The sequence below is a fragment of the Pelmatolapia mariae genome, linkage group LG23, assembly GCF_036321145.2.
Source record: "Pelmatolapia mariae isolate MD_Pm_ZW linkage group LG23, Pm_UMD_F_2, whole genome shotgun sequence".
Taxonomy (NCBI): Eukaryota; Metazoa; Chordata; class Actinopteri; order Cichliformes; family Cichlidae; genus Pelmatolapia; species Pelmatolapia mariae.
Genome location: NC_086246.1, coordinates 29,402,679 through 29,428,351, shown reverse-complemented (window position 1 = coordinate 29,428,351; position 25,673 = coordinate 29,402,679). Strand labels below are relative to the sequence as shown.

The window sequence follows — 25,673 nt, the reverse complement described above, 5'->3', positions numbered from 1 at the left end:
TGTGTAACTATTTTTAAATCCCTGTAAAACCGGAACCACGTAAGCTAGCGCACTAATTTTTTTTGCATATGAAACCGGAGGAGTTGTACTTACATCTTATGCCATCAGCTTGTCCTAGGTCACGGTTTCCTTCCACATATAGCTTTGCAAAAAATTGCATAAAAAGCATTTGCAGCAACAAAAACACAATATTCCAGAAACACGCTTTGCCGATCCGATCAGCTGTTCGTAACACTTCCTACATTGAAATAGACGTCAGCGCGAACTATCGCATGTCCGCCATTACCTGTCCGAAACCGGAAGTAATGTCATTTTCGCGGAAAATGTAGTTTTTTACTTATATGCCTTATAAGCCTATGCTGGTGTTTTTAAAAGTCTTGTTAGACTCCATGCTTTTCTGAATAGTTTCTGGGATGCTTAGAACTCAAATTGCACTGCTGTAAATAGTTTATTTTGATGCACATGCTGTTTTCTTTGCAAATTTGCATTATAGGATTTATTTTCGTTTTTCCTGCAGTATATAAAAATTGGTGAATCTCAAAAATAAAACTATGAAGACACTCAAAATAAATTTCCTGTTGTTGTAAACTATTTTTTGCAACTTTGTTGTATTTAAAGTTTTGAGGGATAAACCTCTTAAATTTCTCTAAGTAGAAATATATGTAAAAAAAACAAACAAAAAAAACGATTTTTCAATTTTTTTGTAGTTTATTGTACTTTTTTGCAATTTATGTAGTTATTATGGACTTAATGCATACATATTATTAAAATTTGGGCTATAACAGTTGTATTGATGTATAGCAACTTGAAATGCTCCCATAAAAGGCACTACAACATGTAAAAATATAAAGTAAGCTCTGGCGGACTTGGTTCTATGGTAGGTCTTAAAGGGTTAAAGTCAGTAATAGATCCACAAACACAACAGGCTGAAAGTCAGTGAATGCTGCTCGGTTTTCAGTCCCAAATATCACGGCACAAGCAGGATTCACTGCACTGTTAATGTTAGCTATGTTATATCGTGCCTCTGTTCGGTGGTATCAAGCCAAACAGACTTTAATGTTAGTTTGAACGAGCTGGCGGTTCACTCGTTAAGCTGAAAGAAAGATGCTTTAATCACAGGAGTCACACATGTGTCCACTGTGCTATCAGGGAATTCTTCATGTTTAGCACTCGTAATAACACAAACACTAAATCCTCCTTCTCTTGTGATGCTTTGTAGCAGTGTATACACCTGAGACTGTCACCTGTCTGTCTGTCCTGCACACTCTCTCTTTTTCTTTCTCTCTGATTGTGTAATAAAAGTATGAACATGCATTACTAAGTTACACTTGTGTTTGAATCCTGCAGCTTATCACACATTTGATTTTCATGTGTGACGACTGCAAGTGTCCAGAGTGAGGACAGACTGAGGGACCCACTGCTGCAGGACAGACCCACTGCATCACATCATCTGTGAGGCTTTTGCACCCCTGATGATCCACCAGGGCAAACTCAGCAGTGTGTGAGGAATAGGAGGAGGAAGAGCCAGCAGCAGCTGACAGATGGAGAGAATAGACTGTTCCCTCTTCGTGAAGGACTGCTAGAAAAGTTTAAAACAACTAACTGTCTGTCCTGAATCAGTCTTACTAGGTAATGTTAAAATAATTTTATCATTCCAGTGTTTTCAGTGTGGGAGAAAGTACTCAGGGCCTTCAAGTTAAACACTATGAAAGGCAGTAACAAGTTTAATATTCAGAAACCTAAAGTATGTATCAGCAGCAGAATGGACCTAAAAATAGTTTATTTCAGTTCTATGAAGCTTTGATTATTTTGCATTAGTAGTACTGCTGTGTTTGTTGTATCATATTTCTGTAATTGTTTATATGCTTTATATATTCTGAGGTAAGTTGATCTATAGTGTTAAATCATATTCTTTTAGGATGCTATGTGTTTGTATACTTTCTGCTCAGTTTGATCTATTTAGCAGAAGTCAGCCTGTTTAAGGCACTAATATCTATTCTGTATGACTTAAAGCTGTTACGACATGGTATGATTTTCTCACCCAATAAAGGCATATTTAATATATCAGTCTACTCCTCACTTTATCAGAAATAGTTATCACACCCTGTAAATTTTCCTTTTACACATATATGTAAGCAATGAGCCACATTTAGTAATGCCAACATAATAAAAGAACAACATTTGTTGCTTATATATAATACATCTATATATATATACTGTAAAAGGTACTTGTCTTTGACTAAAGATTTAAGGTAATAGGACATATAAATAACTGCAACTTGAATCTTTACTGAAGCTCAGTATTTGATACAGAGTTCAAGTTCACTGCTTTAATAACTAATAATGATTAATATAGTAACAACTCTAATATTGGACATATTATACTAACATTAGCAGAGTGAGATGACTTTAGTCTCATGAACAACATTAGCTACTGTATTTTCCGGAACATAAGGCACATTAAGCGAAACAAAACAGTCAGATAAGTCAAACTTTACTCAACTCTTTCTTCTTGTTTCCTCCACTTCCGCACCATTGATTAATTAATGTTGAATTCTCTCGCAGCTGCTCTATTCCCATGTTGTTGCAGTATATTAATGACTAACCTCGTATTGTGGATAGATATTCTCAGTTGTTCTCCTGACTGAAGTTTGGTCCGTTTACAGAATCCTGCCATGCGATTGCGTTTGTGCCTAACCATCGGGAACCCACCTGTTAGCTTTTATTGAGTAGAAAAAAGTTAGCGTTCATCCTCCAGCTTCACTGTGCTGTTATACTAACATAGCTGTGTCGCTAGCGATCACGTAGTACATCATTATATACCAGCTAGTCCAACTTCAGTAACCTTACAAGCATCACTGCTGTTTTCTGTCTTCAATTGTTGGAATTGATAGCAGAGCTGCACATTTTTATTTTTTCACAAATCTCTCAGTCAGAACATGGTATATCATGGTTAGGTGGAAACTAACAAGCTAACTTCCTGCTAACTGCTAACTCCGTTAAATTTAATAAACTCTGTTTTCATGGATGCCTGGATGTTAAACTTAATTGTTACACCTGGTAAAGCAGCAACGCAGATCATTTTATTAAAGATGAAAGAATGTAGACAGTTTTTAATTCTTAGTGATGCCGCAGTGTTCCACATAAAATTTAGCGCGGTGTACCGTGTCCAGCCTTCTCAGTCTTCGGATGACACGGCCCATGTAGACCGCGAAGGCCGGGTCCTCCGAAGAATGCAGACCCTGAATTGGGACACAGCTATTATCACCTCTGCGGATAATAGCTGTGAGACCTTGCCTCATCCTATCATATATATATATTGAGGTCACCTGACACAAGATGTGAGTCGGTTTTCTCTTTCCAAACTGTGGACATTGTCATCCTTGAAAGAGTCACCTTTGACCTTTAGATGCAGATGTACTGCTGAGTGTTGTCCTGTCAAGGTGGCTCTTCTATGTTGTGTCATCCTGTTAGGAATTGGCTTTTTTTTGGGCCCCTCACATCTGATGATGAAATGAAGTCACAGCCTATTGTTAGTCAGTGGTGCTAGTGTCAAACTTACATCTTTCATTCTTTATACAGGTTGATGAACTGTGGTTTGTCAGAAATCTCCTCTCTGATCTCAGCTCTGAAGTCCAACCCCTCCCGATTGAAACATCTGGACCTGACTTTCAACAACCTGCATTATTCAGAATTGAAGGAGCTGCATAGTTTTCAGGAGAGTCAGGCTGTAGACTGGAGTATCTGAGGTCAGTCACCATGTTTTAGTTGTGCTGAGATGAATATGATGTGAACGTTGTGGTTAAACTAAACTGCAGACATAGGGCTGATATTATACTGATCCACACTGAGGATCTTCATGGTAAAGTCTGTTTTCTTCTTCTCTGTCTTAGTCCATTGACTGTTGCAAAGGAATGTTGAGCTACACATTTAAAACCTTCATAGATGAAAAAATCCTCCACTTGACAACTCACTGTGAAACTCTGAAACACTCTATTCAGATATCATAACATGGGTCTGCATTTAACACACACACACATGCATTTCTACACACATAGACCTCCTCTTACTTCCTCTTGCTGTAGTTACTGTTTCAGTTGTAATGTAAGCCATGTAACATGTTAGCAGCAGAGTCTGGGGGGAAATGAATGAAGCAACGTTTCTGTTATCAACAGGATGCAACTGGGTCCTATTCCCCAAATTCAAAACAGGGTTGAAACTAAAATTATTTAAATAAGTTCTTGCTCATTAGAAAGTATTTTGTTAAAAAACTTAATTCTAACAGCCATTCCCCAACTCTCTGTGAATGGTACTCAACCACCCAGTGGTTGTTGATCAATGGGCGAAACGATTTGCATATTAATGATCAAGGAACTGACCTCACAGCCCATTGTTCATTCAGTGGTGCTAGTTTCAGTCCTTGTGCAAAGATACTGTTTATAAGGTTGGGGAAACCTGCGGTCAGCTGAGACTGAAGAAGTCACTTGAATGAGTAACGAAACGTTTCTCCCAATGAAAACGCTACGTCCAGATGAACAGAATAAACTTTTTAGGAATTACTTACCTGGATAATTGAACATGCATCGAGACGTAAGATAAAAAAACAAAAAACAAACTCAGTAGCTCATACACGAGCTCTCAGTTTATCCCAAAAGGTGCTGGGTTACACCCACTGTCACAAAACATGTTCTGTGTCTGATTTTAACAAACATTTATTAGATATAGGCTGGATTTTGTTTTCTCTTTGTAGCATTATAACCATTTATAAATTCATGTGACAACCGAGCAGCCGGATATTTTTTTATTTTTTTATTTTTATTTTTATTTTTGCTATTGCAGGGCAGGTTCCTGACTAGAGATCAACCGGTATAAATTCATTACCTACTGACCAATCAGATCTCCAGAAAATAGTGCCACCATCTCTGGAAGATCCCTTCGAGTTTAATTTGTGGACAGTAGGAGGTCTGAACATTTTCAGTAGCATTTGAAGTCTTTTTGTTTCCTTGATGATCAGTCAGAAATATAATTTCTTAGACACAAATTTTCCCACTTGGCTGCAAACTCTATTGCTCTGAAAGCATTAATATCTCATCCAAGAACAGGACACCTGTTTGTAAATGCTGACCTCAGATCAGATTTGCTTGTAGTCTGATCCCACATTGGAATTCAGTTTCTGCTCTTTCCTCTTAGAGCGTTAAACTCCAGCAAGACTACACCTGAAAAAATAAAAACTCAGACTGTGTTCAAACATTAATTTTTGAAACATCATTAAACACTTTATTATAATATCAATATAATATATAATATTGAACGGCTGTAATATTGATCAGTCTATTAGCTTAAACAGTTTCTTTCCTTCTTCAAACAGGCAAAACTTTAAAGCACTTGCACAACCTTTCAGTGCTACTAATATTAAACTCCTGTACAGAGCTTCCTTTGTAAAATCAGCCATGCTGATGTCAGTACACTAGTGATTGGTCAAATGCTGCTAGCCATACCCTCTTTTTATGTCAACATGCAGGTTAAATCCTGAGTTTACAAATTCAGTTCAATTTAGCACCACATCAAACAACAGTCGCCTCAAGGCACTTTATATTGTAAGACAGACCCTACAATAATACATAGAAGAGAAAAATCCAACAATCACATGACCCCTAGCAAGAGGGAGAAACCTCCAACAGAACTTGACTAAGCACACATGAGTGTTGAAGAAACACTTAGTGTATCATGGGAATCCCCAGCAGCCTAAGAGTACATCTTTCACCATCTTACAATGCTGCCCATTGTTCATTCAGTGGTTTCTAGTTTCACTCATTATGCAAATGTAATGTTTATAAGGTTGGGGAAACTTGCAGTCAGCTGAGACTGAAGAACTGAAAATGTCCAGATGAACAGAACCAACTTTTTGGGATTTCCTGACCTGGATGATTGAGCATGCATCAACACGCGACATATATGTGTGTGTATATATATATATATATATATATATATATATATATATATATACATATATATATGTACATATATACATATATATATGTACATATATACATATAATTTAAAAAAATCCCAACATATTCTCACAAATAAACATGATCTAAAACATCGTGACATATTTACAGTTCTAAAGGACTGATAAAAGGAAACCAAATAAACTAATGAAAACTAAAAACTCGGTCCTTTACATGCTCAAATGGCACATGGTGTATGAACATGACCCAAAAGACAAAAATTATTCTGACCCAACAATTGGAATAAGCTGATAACTCAATACCTCAAGGGGAAAATTGGACAAACCTGACCCGAGAGAAGGAAATAAGATTATTGTTCAATCAACTTGACCTTTGAATTCTGTGATCATTGAGCTACTAAAAGGACAACTTGAACAACTTATTTTTTTAACTTCAACAATCTCAAAAAAAAATAAAGCTGTTACTGAACTTGTTTGTAGATATTAAATTGCTTTCTTTATTTTAGAGTGCAGTGTTTCTTCATATTACAGAGTCAGAGTTTATATTATGGTATGTGTTTTCTTCTCTGGCAACATGACACTAATCAAACCTCAGCAAATAATCACAAATGTCTCTGCCCTCTTACACACTCTTCTCCACTGGTCTATATTTATTTGATTTTCTTGTTCATGTTTTTAGTTCTTTTGCAATAACATTAAAGGCAACAATCATCTTCAGGTTTATCAGGATTAGGTCTAGTTTTCCTCTGATTAAGTTTATTGATCTTTGGCTGTTTTTAGATCAGAGTTCCTCATCCTCAGGTTTTATAGTATCAGTCTAATTGCCTGGGATTCTGTATGAGCGGCAGGTTTTTTCATTAAAATCATGTCATTGCAGTTAATAAACAGTATAATCCAACAAAAAAAACTTCATATGCAAAGACAATATGATGTGTTGTAACACTCTGATCCTGTTTCACTTTGTTCCCTCTGCTCAAAATATCCTCTCATGTTTTGTAGATTTAAGATGAAGACGCCTGTTCAGGAGCAGCTATTAGACCTGTTGGATGATTTGGGAGAGGAGGAGCTGAAACGTTTACACTGGTACCTGCTGAATGTACCTGTAGATGATTTTCCAACCATCAAAAAGAGTCATCTGGAGAACGCAAGCAGAATGAAAACAGTGGATCTTATGGTGGAGACATATACTTCTGGCCGTGTGATGGAGGTGGCCAGATTGATTTTAGAAATGACGAAGGAAGGTCAGTAGGAAAAAACACCTGGTCTAGTGTACGGACACAACAGTTGTAGTTATTTTTCAAAATGTCTTTTTAAAGCATTTTCAGTTTGACTTTATTTTCTTAACCTTGGTTTTGCTCCTCCATAGCTGATGTTTGAGAACAAAAACCCTCTGTTTGATTTTCAGGGTTTTTCTTTTTATTTCCTGGAGTCATTCAAGTTTTTTTTCTTATAAAATGGCAAAATGATTTAAAATGGAACTGAACTCTGTCAGGAAATCGCAGAGCATCAGCAGCTTCATCTGTGCTTAGGCATTCAGTAGTTTGTCTGAGGAGACATCAGAGAGTCAGATTAAAGCAGGCACTTACAGGCATGCATGGGCAAAAGTTTCACCTCTACTGCGCACTTGTATCGAACTAGTTGGGCATAACAAGTTTCCCAAGTACCAACTGTGGCCACAAGAGGGTGCCAAATCATACAAAGCAAAAGCATATTAACACATTCAAGCTATAACAACACACTTCCCGCCTGGCATAAATTATTTTATACCGTTATTTCTTTTACTTTTCTGTTTTGTTTACTTGTTCTGTATACCTCAGTCATTGTAGTTTCCTTGGGGAACAGAAGGATGAGCTGAGAGACTGGACCTAAGTAAATCAGTGGAGTACCTTCTTTCACAACTCTAACTTCCACCTTTCTGATTTTATTATCTTGACTAGGGTTGTTCTTGACATTGAGACCAATAGGCTATTCATTTCGCTTGGTATGGTCATCCTTCAGTAAGACAATGTCTCCGACTTGCATGTCCTGGACAAGCTATTACAATGATTTGATTATTATTACTTAAAATAATTCACATTAGTGCATAATTGTAACTTAAAAACATGTGATAAATATCTGACTGCATATTCAAATAGATTAATGTATAAATGCAAGTGAATTACTTTTTCCTGCTCCTCTATAGAAAATGATCTAATTGTCTTTTGTTGTTTCATTCAGACGCAGGAAACCCAACCCTTCTAAATCAGATCTACACAGAGCTGTACATCACAGAGGGCGGGACCACAGAGGTCAATGATGAACATGAGGTCAGACAGATTGAAAAAGCATCCAGGAAACCAGACAGACCAGAAACAACAATCAGAAAAGAAGACATCTTTAAAGCCTTACCTGGAAGAGATGAACCAATCAGAACAGTGCTGACAAAAGGAGTGGCTGGCATTGGAAAAACGGTCTTAACACAGAAATACACCCTTGACTGGGCTGAAGACAAAGCCAGTCAGGACATCCAGTTCATTTTTCCATTCACTTTCAGAGAGCTGAATGTACTGAAAGAGCAAAAGTTCAGCTTGGTGGAACTTGTTCATCACTTCTTTACAGGAACTGATGAAGCAGGAATCTGCTGCTTTGAAGACTTCCAGGTTGTGTTCATCTTTGATGGTCTGGATGAGTATCGAATTCCTCTGGACTTCAAGAACACTAAGATCCTGATTGACCCTAGAGAGTCCACCTCAGTGGATGTGCTGCTGACAAACCTCATCAGGGGGAACCTGCTTCCCTCTGCTCGCCTCTGGATAACCACACGACCTGCAGCAGCCAATCAGATCCCTCCTTACTGTGTTGACATGGTGACAGAGGTCAGAGGGTTCAGTGACCCACAGAAGGAGGAGTACTTCAAGAAGAGATTCAGAGATAAGAAGCAGATCAGATCAGATCATCTTGCACATCAAGACATCGCGAAGCCTCCACATCATGTGCCGCATCCCAGTCTTCTGCTGGATCACTGCTACAGTTCTGGAGGATGTGCTGAAAACCAGAGAGGGAGGAAAGCTGCCCAAGACCCTGACTGAAATGTACATCCACTTCCTGGTGGTTCAGACCAAAGTGAAGAAAGTCAAGTATAATGGAGGAGCTGAGACAGATTCACACTGGAGTCCAGAGAGCAGGAAGATGATTGAGTCTCTGGGAAAACTGGCTTTTGATCATCTGCAGAAAAGAAACCTGATCTTCTATGAATCAGACCTGACAGAGTGTGGCATCAATATCAGAGCAGCCTCAGTGTACTCAGGAGTGTTCACACAGATCTTTAAAGAGGAGAGAGGGCTGTACCAGGACAGGGTGTTCTGCTTTGTCCATCTGAGTGTTCAGGAGTTTCTGGCTGCTCTTCATGTCCATCTGACAGTTATTAACTCTGGAGTTAATCTGCTGGAAGAGAAACAAACAATCTCCCAGAAGTCTGAAACAAGAGAATCTGCAGAGATACTCTTCTACCAGAGTGCTGTGAACAAGGCCTTACAGAGTCCAAATGGAAACCTGGACTTGTTCCTCCGCTTCCTCCTGGGTCTTTCACTTCAGACCAATCAGACTCTCCTACAAGGCCTGCTGACACAGACAGGAAGTAGCCCACAGACCAATGACGAAGCAGTCCAGTACATCAAAAAGAAGCTCAGTGAGAGTCTGTTTGCAGAGAAAAGCATCAATCTGTTCCACTGTCTGAATGAACTGAATGATTGTTTTCTAGTAGAGGGGATCCAACAGTCTCTGAGTTCAGGACGTCTCTCCACAGATACCGTAGTTTTCGGACCATAAGGTGCACTGGATTATAAGGTGCATTAAACAATCTTATCTTACATTAATAACTAACCTCATATTGTTGAAGGATGAAATCAGTTGTTCTCCTGACTGAAGTTTCCCAAAACATTGGGAACTTTTATCAAGTGGAAAAACGTTAGCGTTTATCCTCCAGCTTTACTGTGTTATGCTTTGTTATGCTAACATAGCTGTGTCTCTAGTGATCACTAGCACAGCATTAAATACCAGCTAACCCAACTTCAGTAACCCTGGAAACGTCACTGTTGTGTAGGGTACATACCTTTTACGTTGCCTGACGAACTCTGTATTCCTCGTCCACACATAAACGCAAAGGCGGAGTTTTAAAAATCTCTGTTTTCGGTGATTCAAAATGCCGTTTACTTGTGGACGAAAGGCCCAAACGCATAGAAACAGTTTTCAAAAATACCCGTGTAGGTGTGGACGTAGCCGAAAAGAGTTAGTAGTGTATTTTATTACTACATGTAATTTAGTGCAGTTTACTTTTATTTGTTTAATTGTTTGCTAAATGTTTGAGGTGTGAAATAAACCGCAATGGAGTTTGAAAACAAAATACGGGTGTGTGTGGTTGTAGGATGTGTTTGTGCGGAGGGGTTAGGTGGGTGCGAGGGAAAAAAACAAAACAAGAACTCTTGGAGAGGAAAATAGTCACAGATGTCAGCAAGGAACCCCGCACATTTGCCAAGACGATTGTTACTGACCTGGCCTCTTCTGGAGTTGATGTTTCAAGTAACACAGTTGGGACGGCTCTTCATCATGGTGGACTTCAGGGGCATCGTCCCAGAAGAACCCCTTTACTCAAAGAGCGGCACATCACAGCCCGACTGAGGTATGCCTATGAACATTTTAAAGGTTAAGATGAGTTTTGGAAGTCTGTGCTTTGATCCGATGAGACTAAACTGGAACTGTTTCGTCACATAGTTGTTGCTTATGTTTGGCAAAGAAAGGCACAGGCCTTCAACCCTAGTAACACTGTTCCCACAGTTAAACATGGTGGTGGGAGCATCATACTGTGGGTCTGTTTTGCAGCCTCAGGCACAGGGAGCCTTGTTTGGTTGCATGGTATCATGAAAAAAAGAAATGATGCTGACATTTTGAAGGAGAATATGGAGAAATCTCTTTATAGTCTAGGCTTAGGTCATCGCTGGGTCTTCCAACAAGATAGTAAAGACCTACTCTAAGAGATTGTTGTCAGTTGTGGCTAAGAAAGGGGTACAGTATTGACTATTAATGGCCAAGGGGCTAATAATTTTGGATGTCTCATTTTTGCCCTTTCTTATTTCAACTTGATGTATCAATAAAATATCCTAATTAAACTTAGTGGACATTGTTATTTTGGAAACAGATACACTATACAAAACAAAGACTTGTTGTTAATGGTCATTTTCACACTGAAATCAAGAGTGTTGTCTAATTTCATAAAGGGAGTTCCGGTTTTAGATTTGATGCTGTGTATTGCTCTTGCAGCTTGAACACCCTTAAGCTGTCGTGCTAGGTTTATCCCCAAACTCGAAATGCGATTGTCACAATTTCCTAAGTAAATTACTGACTAGGTCACCCATAATGCAATTATATTCGTAATTTAATTTCAGTATCTCTTTATAATCCACAGATGATTTAGAAGCTTGATACGTTCTTGCCAGGCCAGGAAGAACGCTATTAATTTCTGATAGACGTTCATCTCTTTCTTTTTTAAGAGCTGAAGTGTATGAAATTATTTCGCCCCTCAAAACGGTCCTCAGTGCTTCCCATAAAGTCGAATCAGGTACCTCACCATTATCGTTTAATTCTATATAATTCTTCAATTTACAGGTTATATTCTTAACAAAAGTGTCATCCTTAAAAAGGTTAGCGTTAAGTTGCCAAGAGTAAACCTGTTTTGGAAGTGAAAGATTTAATGATATTGTTAGGGGACTATGGTCAGATATTAATATGTTATGATACTTAGAGTTGGTGACTTGGGAAATAAGGCGTGAGCTCACAAGACAATGATCAGTCCTACTATATAAGATTTATGAACATGTGAGTAGAACGAGTACTATCTACCTGTAGGATGTTGAATCCTCCATCTTTAAGAAGATTATTTAAAAGTTTTGCAGATGCTGTTTCTGACACTGGTCGTGTGGATGATCTATCTAGGAAGGGGTCAAGATAACAGTTAAGATCTCCAGCCACTATTATATTAGAATCGTTGTTATCTGGGAGCAGATCAAAAACTCTCTTAAAGAAACTCGGCTCATCTGTGTTTAGACCATATATATTTAGAAGTGGTAATAAGTAAGAATTTATAGTACCAGAGACCATTATGTATCTACCTAAGGGACCGCTAACCACAGAAGTCATCTGAAATGGGACATTCTTCCCCAATAATATTACGACACCACGCGTGTGCGAGGTGAATATCTGAGATACCCAGTTGCACTTTATCTATGTTGTGTGTCTTTTTTAATATGAGTCTCTTGCAGAAGGATAATACCTGCAGATAAGGATTTCAAATGCTTGAAAATTTTTCCCCTTTTTATAGGACTACCTAGCCCCTTCACGTTCCATGAGATCAACTGCAGGTTTCTCCCCTTTTCCTTTACACCACCCTGGACATCAGCCATTATAAATATAAATGAACACACGTATCTGAGCTATAAAACAAAACAAATCCCCCCCCCCCCACACACACACACAATTATTACCCAATAATTCGGGGATGAGGATGGAAATAAACTCTGTCGGTCTCCCTTCTTCTGAGCCCTCTTTTATGTCAACAATTTTTATATTAAGTCTCTGAGAACGAGCCTCCAAGTCCAATAGTTTGGGTTGAAACTGATCAACAAGCTTTGCCAGGTCCTCACATTTGGCTTCAAGCGCATCCATTCGCTTGTCCAGCGCGTTGACCGCTAATTCAATTCAATTCAATTCAATTCAATTTTATTTATATAGCGCCAAATCACAACAAAAGTCGCCTCAAGGCGCTTTATTTTGTACAGTAGATAGCACAATAATAAATACAGAGAAAAACCCAACAATCATATCATATGACCCCCTATGAGCAAGCACTTTGGCGACAGTGGGAAGGAAAAACTCCCTTTTAACAGGAAGAAACCTCCGGCAGAACCAGGCTCAGGGAGGGGCGGCCATCTGCTGCGACCGGTTGGGGTGAAAGAAGGAAAACAGGATGAAAGACATGCTGTGGAAGAGAGACAGAGATTAATAACAGATATGATTCGATGCAGAGAGGTCTATTAACACATAGTGAGTGAGAAGGTGACTGGAAAGGAAAAACTCAATGCATCATGGGAATCCCCGGCAGCCTACGTCTATTGCAGCATAACTAAGGGAGGATTCAGGGTCACCTGGTCCAGCCCTAACTATATGCTTTAGCAAAAAGGAAAGTTTTAAGCCTAACCTTGAAAGTAGAGATAGTGTCTGTCTCCTGAATCCAAACTGGAAGCTGGTTCCACATAAGAGGGGCCTGAAAACTGAAGGCTCTCCCTCCCATTCTACTTTTAAATACTCTAGGAACAACAAGTAAGCCTGCAGAGCGAGAGCGAAGTGCTCTAATAGGGTGATATGGTACTACAAGGTCATTAAGATAAGATGGGGCCTGATTATTTAAGACCTTGTATGTGAGGAGCAGGATTTTGAATTCAATTCTGGATTTAACAGGAAGCCAATGAAGGGAAGCCAAAACAGGAGAAATATGCTCTCTCTTTCTAGTCCCTGTCAGTACTCTTGCTGCAGCATTTTGGATTAACTGAAGACTTTTCAGGGAGTTTTTAGGACATCCTGATAATAATGAGTTACAGTAGTCCAGCCTGGAAGTAATGAAGGCATGAACTAGTTTTTCAGCATCACTCTGAGACAGGATATTTCTAATTTTAGAGATGTTGCGCAAATGGAAGAAAGCAGTCTTACATATTTGTTTAATATGTGCCTTGAAGGACATGTCCTGGTCAAAAATGACTCCAAGGTTCCTCACAGCATTACTGGAGGCCAAGGTAATGCCATCCAGAGTAAGGATCTGCTTAGATACCATATTTCTAAGATTTTCAGGGCCGAGTACAATAACCTCAGTTTTATCTGAATTAAGAAGCAGGAAGTTAGCGGCCATCCAGGTCTTTATGTCTTTAAGACATTCCTGCAGTTTAACTAATTGGTGTGTGTTACCTGGCTTCATGGATAGATAGAGCTGCGTATCATCTGCATAGCAGTGAAAATTTATGCTATGTCTTCTAATGATGCTACCTAGGGGAAGCATGTATAATGTAAATAGAATTGGTCCTAGCACTGAACCCTGTGGAACTCCATAATTAACCTCAGCATGTGAAGAAGACTCTCCATTTACTTGAACAAATTGGAGTCTATTAGATAGATATGATACAAACCACTGCAGTGCAGTACCTGTAATACCTACAGCATGTTCTAATCGCTCTAATAGGATATTATGGTCGACAGTATCAAACGCTGCACTGAGGTCTAGCAGGACAAGCACGGAGATGAGTCCACTGTCAGAGGCCATAAGAAGATCATTTGTAACCTTCACTAAAGCTGTTTCTGTGCTGTGATGAGCTCTGAAACCTGACTGAAACTCTTCAAATAAGCCATTCCTCTGCAGATGATCTGTTAGCTGTTTGACAACTACTCTTTCAAGGATTTTTGATATGAAAGGAAGGTTGGAGATTGGCCTGTAATTAGCTAAGACAGCTGGGTCTAGAGATTGCTTTTTAAGTAAGGGTTTAACTACAGCCACCTTGAAGGCCTGTGGTACATAGCCAATTATTAGAGATAGATTGATCATATTTAAGATTGAAGAATTAATTAATGGCAGGACTTCTTTGAGCAGTTTTGTAGGAATGGGGTCTAAAAGACACGTTGATGGTTTGGAGGAAGTAATTATTGAAGTTAACTCAGAAAGATCAATTGGAGAAAAAGAGTCTAACTTAACATCAATGGTACTAAAAGTAGCTGTAGATAATATTACATCTGTGGGATGATTATTGGTAATTTTTTCTCTAATGATAAAAATTTTATTTCTGAAGAAGTTCATGAAGTCATTACTAGTTAACGTTAAAGGGATGGTTGGCTCAGTAGAGCTCTGACTTTTTGTCAGCCTGGCTACAGTGCTGAAGAGAAACCTGGGGTTGTTCTTATTTTCTTCAATCAGTGACGAATAGTAAGATGTTCTGGCTTTGCGGAGGGCTTTCTTATAAAGCAGCAAACTATTTCTCCAGGCTAAATGATGATCCTCTAAATTTGTGACACGCCATTTCCTCTCCAGCTTACGAGTTATCTGCTTTAGGCTACGTGTTTGAGAATTATACCACGGAGTCAGGTACTTCTGATTTGAGACCTTAGTTTTCACTGGAGCTACAGTATCCAGAGTCGTACGTAGTGAGGAGGTAAAATTATTAACAAGATAATCGACCTCTGTTGGAGTAGCGTTCAGATAGCTGCTCTGCTCTATGTTGGTACAGGGCATTGAAGATGATAACAGTGGGTGGATTATATTCTTAAACTTAGTTACAGCACTTTCAGAAAGACATCTACTGTGATAAAGTCTACTCTCCACTGCTGTGTAATCAATTATTGTAAATGTAAATGTTATCAGGAAATGATCAGACAGCAGAGGGTTTTCAGGAAACACTGTTAAATGTTCAGTTTCTATGCCATATGTTAAAACAAGATCTAGAGTGTGATTAAAGTGGTGGGTGGGTTCTTTTACATTTTGAGAGAAGCCAATTGAGTCTAATAACAGATTAAATGCAATTTTGAGGCTGTCATTTTTAGCATCTACATGGATGTTAAAATCACCCACAATAATTATTTTATCTGAGTTGAGCACTAAATCAGATAAAAAGTCTGAGAAATCAGAGAGAAACTCTGTGTAAGGCCCAGGTGGACGATAGATGATAACAAGTAAGACTGGTTTCTGAGTTTTACAGCTGGGGTGGACAAGGCTAAGCATCAGGCTTTCAAATGAATTAAAAGTCTGTCTTGGTCTTTCGTTAATTAATAGACTGGTGTGAAAAATTGCTGCCACACCGCCCCCTCGGCCTGTGCTTCGAGGTTTCTGGTAGTTAGAATGATTCGGGGGTGTTGATTCATTTAAACTAACATAATCATCCTGCTGCAACCAGGTTTCTGTAAGGCAGAGTAAATCGATTTGTTGGTCAATTATTAAGTCATGTACTAACAGAGACTTGGAGGAGAGAGACCTAATATTTAATAATCCACATTTCACTGTTTTACTCTTTGGTTCAGATGTGGATTCTGTATTGTTCTTTCTTTTTGATTTTTTATGTTTAAGTTTTTTATTGCTGGTTTTTGGTTTGTTTTTTGTCTGTTTGGGAGCTGACACAGTCTCAATGGAGATGGTTTTTTGGGGGGGTAGCGGGAGGAGAGAAGCTGCAGAGAGGCGCGTAAGACTGCAACTCTTCCTGACTTTCCGTTTGGTTCTGTAAGTCATTCTGTATGGACAGCACTGACTGGAAATTGGCCTCAAAAGCATCAAACCGCTCATCAAGCTTCTCCAGGATTGATTCAGATATTGATTCAGATATTGTCGGCAGTGACATTTCAGATATGCAGGGCAATGATTAAGCCAAAGGCACGAGTCGATTATTTCAGCTCCTGAATGGTTTTATCATGGTATCTTTTGTTTTATGGAAAGCTGCGGTGGAGAGCTCAAACCCACGCATCTACATCGCACACATGCGCACTAGCCCCTGTGAAATAATGTTTAAAGTGCTTCTTGTCATGTGAGCATGCATAGGTCCTGAAGCAGAAAGCCTGGGTTAACAGAGAAATGATAATTGCAGTGATGATACTCAACATCTCTGACTGGGATTTTAGGTTTTGTCAAATCAGCTAACACAAAGAAAATCTGGACTTCCCATGATGCTCTGCTTTCTTCTCCACTCCCATCTTTTCAGCCTGATGCTTTTATATGTCACTATTGCATGTCCTTAACTTTTGTCTTCTCTCTCCTTAGTTTGTGTGTTGTTCTTGACCCCCCTCCTCCTTTCAGGGTGGACCCTGCTGGAGTCCGATGGTTGAGACCAGGTCTGAGGAAGTGTAAGTGTGTTTTTAATGTGATTCATGAAAACAAAGCAGCACACATTCAACCATCTTCAAACTGTCACATCACTCATTCACATCTCTGATGTCAGGAGTCATCATCAAAGTGTCAATCAATGAACAGATGATGGATCAATAACTGCAGCTGGATTGTGTTTGTTCTCTCCATCAGATTCCTGTCAACTCACAATCAACACAAACACAGTGCACACGAACCTCCAACTGTCTGACAACAACAGGAAGGTGACATGTGTGGAGGACGATCAGTCATATCCTGATCATACAGACAGATTTGATTATTGGCCTCAGCTGCTGTGTACAAATGGTCTGACTGGTCGCTGTTACTGGGAGGTTGAATGGAGAGGGGACATTTATATATCTGTGAGATACAGAAGAATCACAAGGAAAGGAGACAGTAATGACTGCTGTTTTGGAGGGAATGATCAGTCCTGGAGTCTGTACTGCTCTGATGATGGTCCTTCTCGTGAACTGGCACTGTAAGAAAGTATCATCAATCTCCTCCTCTGTCTCTAACAGAGTAGCAGTGTATGTGGACTGTCCTGCTGGCACTCTGTCCTTCTACAGAGTCTCCTCTGACACTCTAATCCACCTCCACACCATCAACACCACATTCACTGAACCTCTTTATCCTGGATTTAGAGTCCGTCCTGGTTCTTCAGTGTGTCTGTGCTGAGTTGAGTGTAAAGAGTGTCCTCCTGTTAGAGAAACTCTGTGACGGTTGAACAGGTAGTTCAATCTGTACATGTCTGTCTCTTTCACTCAGAAACATGTGTCCAGATTCATGGATTCAATGAGTTGATGTTTTAAACTCTTCTAAATGATTCCTTGGGAACTTCTTCCTCTTCAGTCCTTTAAGGATGGAAGCTACAATTATTCCAGGATCCTTGTTGCTTTTCTGTCCTTTTCCACTCAAAGTTATTACAAGAAGTGTTGTTAATTGTTCTTTATGAATCATGCAAACAGTGTTATGTTAATATAAGTGCTGTATTAGAAATTTCAAGGATGACAAAATATAATATGATTAAAAAAATAGTAAGTTACCTCAAATTGCTTTTTAATTTAGTAGAACTTGAAATGTTTTTCAGTTTGTAAACAATTAGTATTGCACAGTCAGAAACATCAAGTTATTCTTAGTACTGTATAGTTGCAATGAATAAGTTGTCCTAACATAGCCATCTTAAGTAAGCTTTACTTAATTTTTTTTGAGGCACCGAGTTTTTTTAGTTCTGGGAACTAATTAGATTTTAAAGTGTACTCAAAGGTAGATTTGGTCTGCAGTGCCATCAATCCTCAAACTCGCATTATCTCTTTGATGTTACTACAATAAAATTCCCTCCATCCATCACTCATCCCAGCTGATCCAGAGTAAGAATTGATTTAATGATAATCCCAAAGGCAGAGAAACGCATAAGTATGACTTTAGTTTCTCCAACCAGACAGCTGACTGCAGGTCAGAAGAATGAGGGTTGCTCTGATGGTTGGATAATACCAAGAGCCTTATTGGATATTTAAGCTTTCACTGCAAACTATGACACTCTCCAATAAAAAATCACATCATGCTTTAAGTCATCAGAACTGTAGCTGCAGCACACTAAAAGCCAAATTTAGTTTTTTTACATTTTTAGTTTGTTTTATTTGGTAGTAAAATCTAACAAAGGAGATGTCAGGAAGGACAACGCTTTATCGACATATACAGGCAACATATTAAAGAGTTATTTTGCTGGCAGCCCAGCAGTTAAAATGTTTTCATATTAACATATTGACACATTTGAATCTTGAAAATATGCACTCATTGTATGTGTGTGCACTATATATGGAAATGTATATCTAGAAGCTGATTCATTAGGAACTGTTGTTTCTCATTCAACCCTTTATTGAATGAGAGTGTCTGTTTGGTACATCCAGTCTGTGAGGGCCTATGGTTACTGGGTTTCTCTCTTTTGTTCGCAACTTATAGATGTTACAGCATCTTTGTGTTACTTGGTTTGAGTGGACAGCATTAGCTTAAACGTGTCCATTCCCCTGACCACTGCTGTCCATGGTTTGATTAAAAGCTGGAATAATGCTATTGATATTATTAATATATATTATTTCTGCACTTTCTGCCTCTGTGTGTGAGTGAGAGAATGTGAGATGCTGTGCAATCACAGATTCATAAGCCTCTGATAGCCATGTAGAGTCATAGCTTTGTTTCTAGCTGCACGCTTTACTGTCGGTGTCTGGTGTTAGTGTTTGTACAGAGTACCTACAGGAAAACCTCTCTAAAATGTGTGCACATTAGTCTGCCAATTCTTTCCTCTGGTCAGTGTTTAGGGGCTGAAATCAACTCACAAAAGTACATGTGTTTTGCGGTGCTCATTGAAATGACTTGTCTTTTGAATTTTCTTTCTTTTTTTGAGTTGTACTACAAAAAAAAAAAAGTTTGTTTGTTCTCACATGATGCTTCTGCTATGAAATCAGGTTTGTTTCTCTTCAGTACTTTGAGTAATTTTCCAGAATGTTTGACCTTTTATTTCTGGCATGAAATATGCTGTGTTGGATCCGTGCCATCAGTGTGATGCAAATAAATCATTCTAAACAAATATTCTATAAAATAGAACAGACAACATATTTTGATGTATAGGAGGAAGATCAGTCACACTTAAATCAGGCTGAAGTAATAGAGTGAAAAAACATAGCTGTACAAGGGAGATGAATTTGCTTTATTACTTGTTCATCTGGATACTGGTGAGGTAAATTAGGGTCCATCCTGTTGGTGCTCTTTAGTATGTGAGGCCAAACAATTTTAAATCTTAATGCTCCGATCTTAATTCTTAAAGTCAACCTGGTCTTAAAACTTTCGTCAGCACCTGAAGCGGTCTGTGGTCCTGCAACATGAACATGATTTACTACAACTATAAATCACTGTTACAGACATTTGGCCTTTTATAATTTATTCCCTGAGTCCATTTGCAGCTGTAAACTAATATGGTAGAAGGTTTTGTTAACAAGTTCCATTAATGAGGAAAACTGTCACAGAAAAAATAACCACTTTCACCCATGTCATGTAATATAAAATATGAAAACCGATATATGTTAACATGTTTATGGCCATTTGTTCCAGTTATGTCAAAGTACCAAACATAGTTTTCTCCTGATTGCTCACTTATTGCATCATTCCTCTGAGAAGTAATTATAGAGTCTCTCTACTCTGTCCTGACTGAAAAATGTAGAGTAGAATAAGTACAGTTATCACAGAAGTACAATGAATAAATATGGCCGACTCACTGCATTGATTTAAAAAAAAAAAAAAAAAAAGTTGGCCTCTTTGTTTTGTCTCAATAGGCTAACAAAAAATAAAATAACCGAATCACCATTATTACAGAAGTTTCAGATGTGTAAACATCAGGATGGTCATCTGTCAAGGTTCAGCTGAAAACAGGTCCCCGGTAGCTGCCTGCAGGACTCTCAGGTTTAACAGGCAAATATAAAACTGAGCAAATTAAAGGAGCGTAAAACAGCTGAAACCAATCAGGATAATGAGACGCATACGCAAATATAAATACATTATACCAGAGACAAATGAATATCAAAATAAAACAGGAAGTAACTACATCAAGGATCACATGCCAAAGATAAAAACTTGACAACATGATACAAATGGACACAGGTGAGGCTGTACTTAACTGAAACACAAAGAAGTAAATATAAACCAATACTCAAAATGTAAACAGAACCCAAAGTAAATGTTGCCTAGATATACTAACTCCCTCTGTCCCATCTGGGACTCTTACCAGTATTGGTCCCACACTGCTATCTATCATCAACATGTCACTGAGGCAAGTTTGTGTTCCATCCTATTTTGCTGAGGTAACTCCTCTATTGAAGAAACAGAATATTGTTGCCAGCTCTACTGTTAATTAAGGCCTTCTTTGAATCTAACATTCAAAATCTTGGAGAAATATTTGATTCTCCTCTGGGCCTTGACTCGAATGTAAAATCATTAATTTTTCTTTTATTTAAGGAACATTTCTGAATTGCGACATAAGGTCTCCATAGCTGAACTGGAAAAAATTGTTTATGCATTTGTGTCATCGCGTTTAGATTATTGTTATGTCCTGTTTACCAGCTTGAACAAATCATCTCTTTCTCGACTCCCAAGCTATACAAAGTTCTCCGGCCAGACTACTAACACATTTTTTAATTGATTTATTTATTTTATTTTAAAAGTACCTGTTAACTTTACTGTATTTTATTATTATGTTTTGTATCGTCTATTTTGGCACCTAACGTTCTTGTTTATTTTAGCCTTTTGTCAACAGTGCTTTGTGACCGCTTGTCTGTGAAAAGCGCTTAGTAACTTTACTTTACTTACTTACTATAATGGAGCTCGATTAGACAATTGAGCTCCATCAAAGAAAAATCTGTAGCAGCTGAGAAAGATGAGATACATCAGGATGAGATACATCCTGAGCCTCCATATAAACTGTCTTCTTAATGATCATAGAAAAAAGAAAAAAAATTAACATAGCACTCTAATGTTACTGTGTCGTACATTGCTGACTCCATGAACACAGTACCAGTGTTCATACTTCCTCCAATGTTTTCATGTAAGATGACGAGAATAGAAAAAACCAACAACTACTTGACGATGATTCCTTCATATCTCAAACTGCTTGTGTTCCTTGAAGGCTGCTCTGTGCACGATGTTGTTGCTGTAGAGTCTAGAAAAGGAACAAAGCAGAGAGAGCAGACGTCACTCATTCACACAGAACAACATGAATCCATGTGAGCTCAGACTGTGAATGATTCCTCTGAGAGTCTGAGGAGAAACTCCTTCACTGATGGGGACTGATTCATGTTGGCTCACCGCACACAGTCGATGGAGGGGTTGATGGAGAGCAGCTGCAGTAACACATCAGTCGAAGCATCAGTGATCTGATTGTGACTCAGACTGTAACACAAACACAACAAGTGGCTCTAAGTGATCGCTGCATATTATATTATTGTAGTGTGTGTGAACTGGCTGATGGTTATTGGTGCCTCCCAGAGAAGGATCAGTGTGTGACACTCACTCCAGGACTTGGACTTTGTGCAGATGTGTGATGAGAGGGAGCAGCAGCTGGTCAGTGAGCTGACAGTGACTGAGGTCCAGCTCTGTCAGCCCTTCACACGAGTCCAGCATCTGGACCAAAGCCCCACAGGCCCTCTGATCCAGCGTGCTGTGACTGAGATCCAGCTCTCCACCCAGGGCTCTACACAGGGACACCGCCCGCCTCACTGTGTCCCTCTCACTGTTCACAGGAACCAGAGACAGCAGCTGGAGGAGGACAGTTTTACTGACTCTAAACAGGACAAACAGAACAAAGAGAAACTGTCAGGATGCATCAACACCAGTGTGAACGAGCTTCTCTCTGGTTTAGACTCTTATGTGGTCTTTCCCACCTGAGGCGGACCCTGTGGAGGACAGGAAACAGCAGGTCCAGCACGCTGTCCTCCACCTCACAGTCTCGCAGGTCGAGCTGTGTGTCCCGGCTGCTGTGTGTCAGGATGGTGGAGACGGCTCTGCAGTCATCAGCAGTCAGACTCAGAGACTCAGGCTGATCCTCCTCTGGTAGCTCCACACAGGAGGAGCAGGACAGATCCAAGCTGTGCTGCAGAGACCTCAGCAGGCCTGACGCTGCCTCCTGCTGGACATCACAGGCAGCACAGCAGTGGATGAACCTCAGTAGCTGATTCCTGTCAACACTGCAAGGAAAAATACATGCAAACATAAACCAATTCATACACAGATACAATTATGACTACTCAGTTTACCTTAGCTGATCAGTACTAACATCAGCTTCAAATCCAAATATCGCAAACTAAAAATAAAACACAGGAAATAAATTTAAAGGGAATTTATTGTCCATTTCCATTTTTGCCTTCATGATAATGTGCGCTTATTTGTCAAACTTGTCAATACTGTAAGAATGTTAAAACTCTCTTTCACTGGGAGGATCATGGGGATATGGAAACTCCTAGAGCCCAACCTTAAGCCAATTGCACAAGTCACCATAAAGTACAGGATTTACCAAGGAGAGAGTCCCCACTACTGTATAAACCATTGCCACCTGCTCTACATCAGGGACATCAAGCTGTTTGCCATGAGTGAAGAATAGCATTGAGGACAGGTACAAGTACCTTTGAACAAATGGCAACCATGAAGAGGCCATTGGGAAAGCTGCGTCTGCAACATAACCTCAGAAAGTAAGGCAAGTCTTGAAGAGTCAGCTGAATTGGAACAACAGAATTGGGGCAATCACCACCTATAGGGCTTTGGAGCGTGATGTCACGGGAGCGGGGCCACGCCCCCTCCCGCCATGACAGTAGGCCAAGGAAAGCACACAGAAGCGTCAGCTATGGTTCGTACGTGCTGTGTTGCAACGTTAGATCACACGATAAGGAAGGCAAGAAGCTGGAAAATTGGCTCTCTTTTCATCGTTTCCCCTCCTGGAGGCAACAGGAGGGATCTCATGTATCCGATATTACTAAACGAAGACGTCAGGCTTGGATTGCAGCGGTCAGACGAGCGGATATCGAGTTCTCTGCCATCCCCAATTTTTTGTTGGTTTGCTCGCGGCATTTTCTTTCCGGTGAGTTCTAAATAAATTCATATCTCGCTTAATAGGCTTTTAGTGTTATTTTGAATGCGCTGAGGTCATAGATAATTAGATAAAACATCCTAATGTGTGATGCTGCAGAACCACGTCATTTTGACGGAGTAGCGTATTATTTGGCATTATTGCAGGCAAACCAGCATATGAAATATGAAACAGAAAAGAAAAGTATGTTTATTTTTTTTATTCAAGATCTGTTGACATGTACTTAGCAAGTACATACACATGAAATGCAAACTATTTACATGGCAACGCACAGCTGGCAACCTCTGGCTGTATCTTGGTCATATGGTCAACGCACTCACAACGTGGAGGCTTAAAAACGGCCAAATCTTGTACCCAACCGTTTGTGAATTAGATGTGCGCCTCCAGGAATTTATAATTCCGAAAATGATTCGCCGTGTATGCGCTGACTCCACAGACAAGGTACGCGACGATATCGGGATAGGACAACGGCGGTAGGCCGTCTGGGTTTCCACTCCACTGCCTTTTTTCATACGGGTCCACATTACCGATGCACGCTATTTTTTCCATGTACCGTTTCTTGGCGTCTGGGCGCAGTCGGTCGCGATACAGCCCTTTGTCGTTTGCGCTGATTTCAAGCGTGGTTCTGGCAGTCCTGCTTCCAACACAGTGTGTTTGTTTTGATTTGTGGCCTTCTGACATGGCGCCGCGATCCCACAATGCACTGCGGCATGACGTCAACTCCAAAGCCCTATATGTATCCTGCTGTGATATTAGCTGGCCAAAGGAGGAGATAGAAACCACTGTCATTAAGAAAAGAAATCCCCTTGCTATGTGTGAAATGTTTCCCCCCAAATCCAGCACCCTGAGACTGTATGCTAAGCAAAAGGAACAATGCCAAGGACTAGTGAGTGTCAGAACAACAGTCCAGGGTGAAAAAACAAAGATTCAAAGAGGAAGTGGCTGATATCGAGAAATCCAGCCAATGGCTGAACAAACCTGGACTGAAAGACAGCACAGAGGCACTAACCATGGCAGCAGAAGGACATGGTCTACCACACCAGGCAAGACCCCAGCTGCAGGCTGTAGAAATATGCCCCTGAGAAAACCCAGCACTTAACAGCAGGATGCAAAATGGAGCGCCATAACCAAGTGTCTGGCATAGTATACAGAAACATCTGAAAGGACGTGCTTGCAGATGTGAACACTGCCCTAAGCACGATCCCCAACCATCATAATTTAAACCAGTGAGCTGATATATGCCACTGCCACAGTAATCCCAGTATCACTTGGGTTGGAGCAGTTGGAGAAGAAGGCTGGAAGCAGAACTACAGTGTAGGCCATGTCAACTTTCATTGTGCTCTGGGCTACAATTGCTTAATTCTTCTTTTTTTTAGTCTTTTAATAGGTTTACTAAACCTGTGCAAATTTGCGTAACTTCCCTAAACCCAACACCCCCTAGAATTACTGGGTTTTTAATTTTCTGGTGCAAGTCCCGAGGTGTTAAGCACCCCTGCTGAGATTTTCACAGGTCGTCAGCTCGTTTCTCCTCCAGCTTTTGTTGTGCAAACCACCCATTATCCTTGAGGCCTGGCACATTTGCATTTGCTCACTCAGAGTTGCTCAGATCCAAGTCAGGCCAAACCTCTGTGTTACAACTTTCAGAAATGCCTGCCGTACCTATACAAAATATCCCACACATTGACTGACCTGCAAATATAAAAGACACACATTCACACCTTCCTTGACTCTCAGCGCAGATCTTCCATTGTTCCATTGTCACTGTGTATGTGAGGGAGTGGCATTGCTTGACTACAGCACAGTGCTGTGCATAAAAGCAGACCGACCCAGGCGGGAGAATCATTTCTTGTTCGCATTTCTGAGAACGCACATCAGGATGGCCTCCATACCACTGCCACGCAGGAAGAACCTTTCCGCGCAACAGGCTTTGGCCTTGCTTCAGGATTTGGGTCTGCAAACGCTGTAAAGTTTGAAACACTTTGAAATAAAACAGACTTGTGTACCCATATATTGTGAATGTGTGTCTTTTGTATGTAGGTTGTAACACAGAGGTTTGGCCTGCCTTGGATCTGAGTAAACAAATGCCAATGTTGCACAAACACACACACACATGCACACACACACACAGCAAATCTGCATTTATTTGTCCCACAAGTGGA

At 39.8% G+C, this 25,673-nt stretch overlaps 2 protein-coding genes across 2 annotated transcripts in view; one reads left to right on the top strand and one right to left on the bottom strand.

The window, feature by feature from the left end:
- Positions 1 to 17,793, top strand: part of LOC134620342 (NLR family CARD domain-containing protein 3-like) — a 42,215-nt gene extending 24,422 nt beyond the window's left edge. The window contains exons 9-13 of the mRNA XM_063466471.1: positions 3,583 to 3,749; positions 6,971 to 7,212; positions 8,189 to 10,628; positions 16,785 to 16,867; positions 17,043 to 17,793. Of these exons, the coding sequence (XP_063322541.1) occupies positions 3,583 to 3,748 (166 nt within the window). The 3' untranslated portion in view covers position 3,749; positions 6,971 to 7,212; positions 8,189 to 10,628; positions 16,785 to 16,867; positions 17,043 to 17,793. The remainder of the gene's footprint in view (positions 1 to 3,582; positions 3,750 to 6,970; positions 7,213 to 8,188; positions 10,629 to 16,784; positions 16,868 to 17,042) is intronic.
- Positions 17,794 to 19,506: 1,713 nt separating this feature from the next.
- Positions 19,507 to 25,673, bottom strand: part of LOC134620941 (uncharacterized) — a 53,439-nt gene continuing 47,272 nt past the window's right edge. Inside the window, exons 19-22 of the mRNA XM_063467297.1 lie at positions 22,316 to 22,618; positions 21,946 to 22,215; positions 21,741 to 21,824; positions 19,507 to 21,594 (exon numbers count right to left, since the gene is read on the bottom strand). Of these exons, the coding sequence (XP_063323367.1) occupies positions 21,531 to 21,594; positions 21,741 to 21,824; positions 21,946 to 22,215; positions 22,316 to 22,618 (721 nt within the window). The 3' untranslated portion in view covers positions 19,507 to 21,530. The remainder of the gene's footprint in view (positions 21,595 to 21,740; positions 21,825 to 21,945; positions 22,216 to 22,315; positions 22,619 to 25,673) is intronic.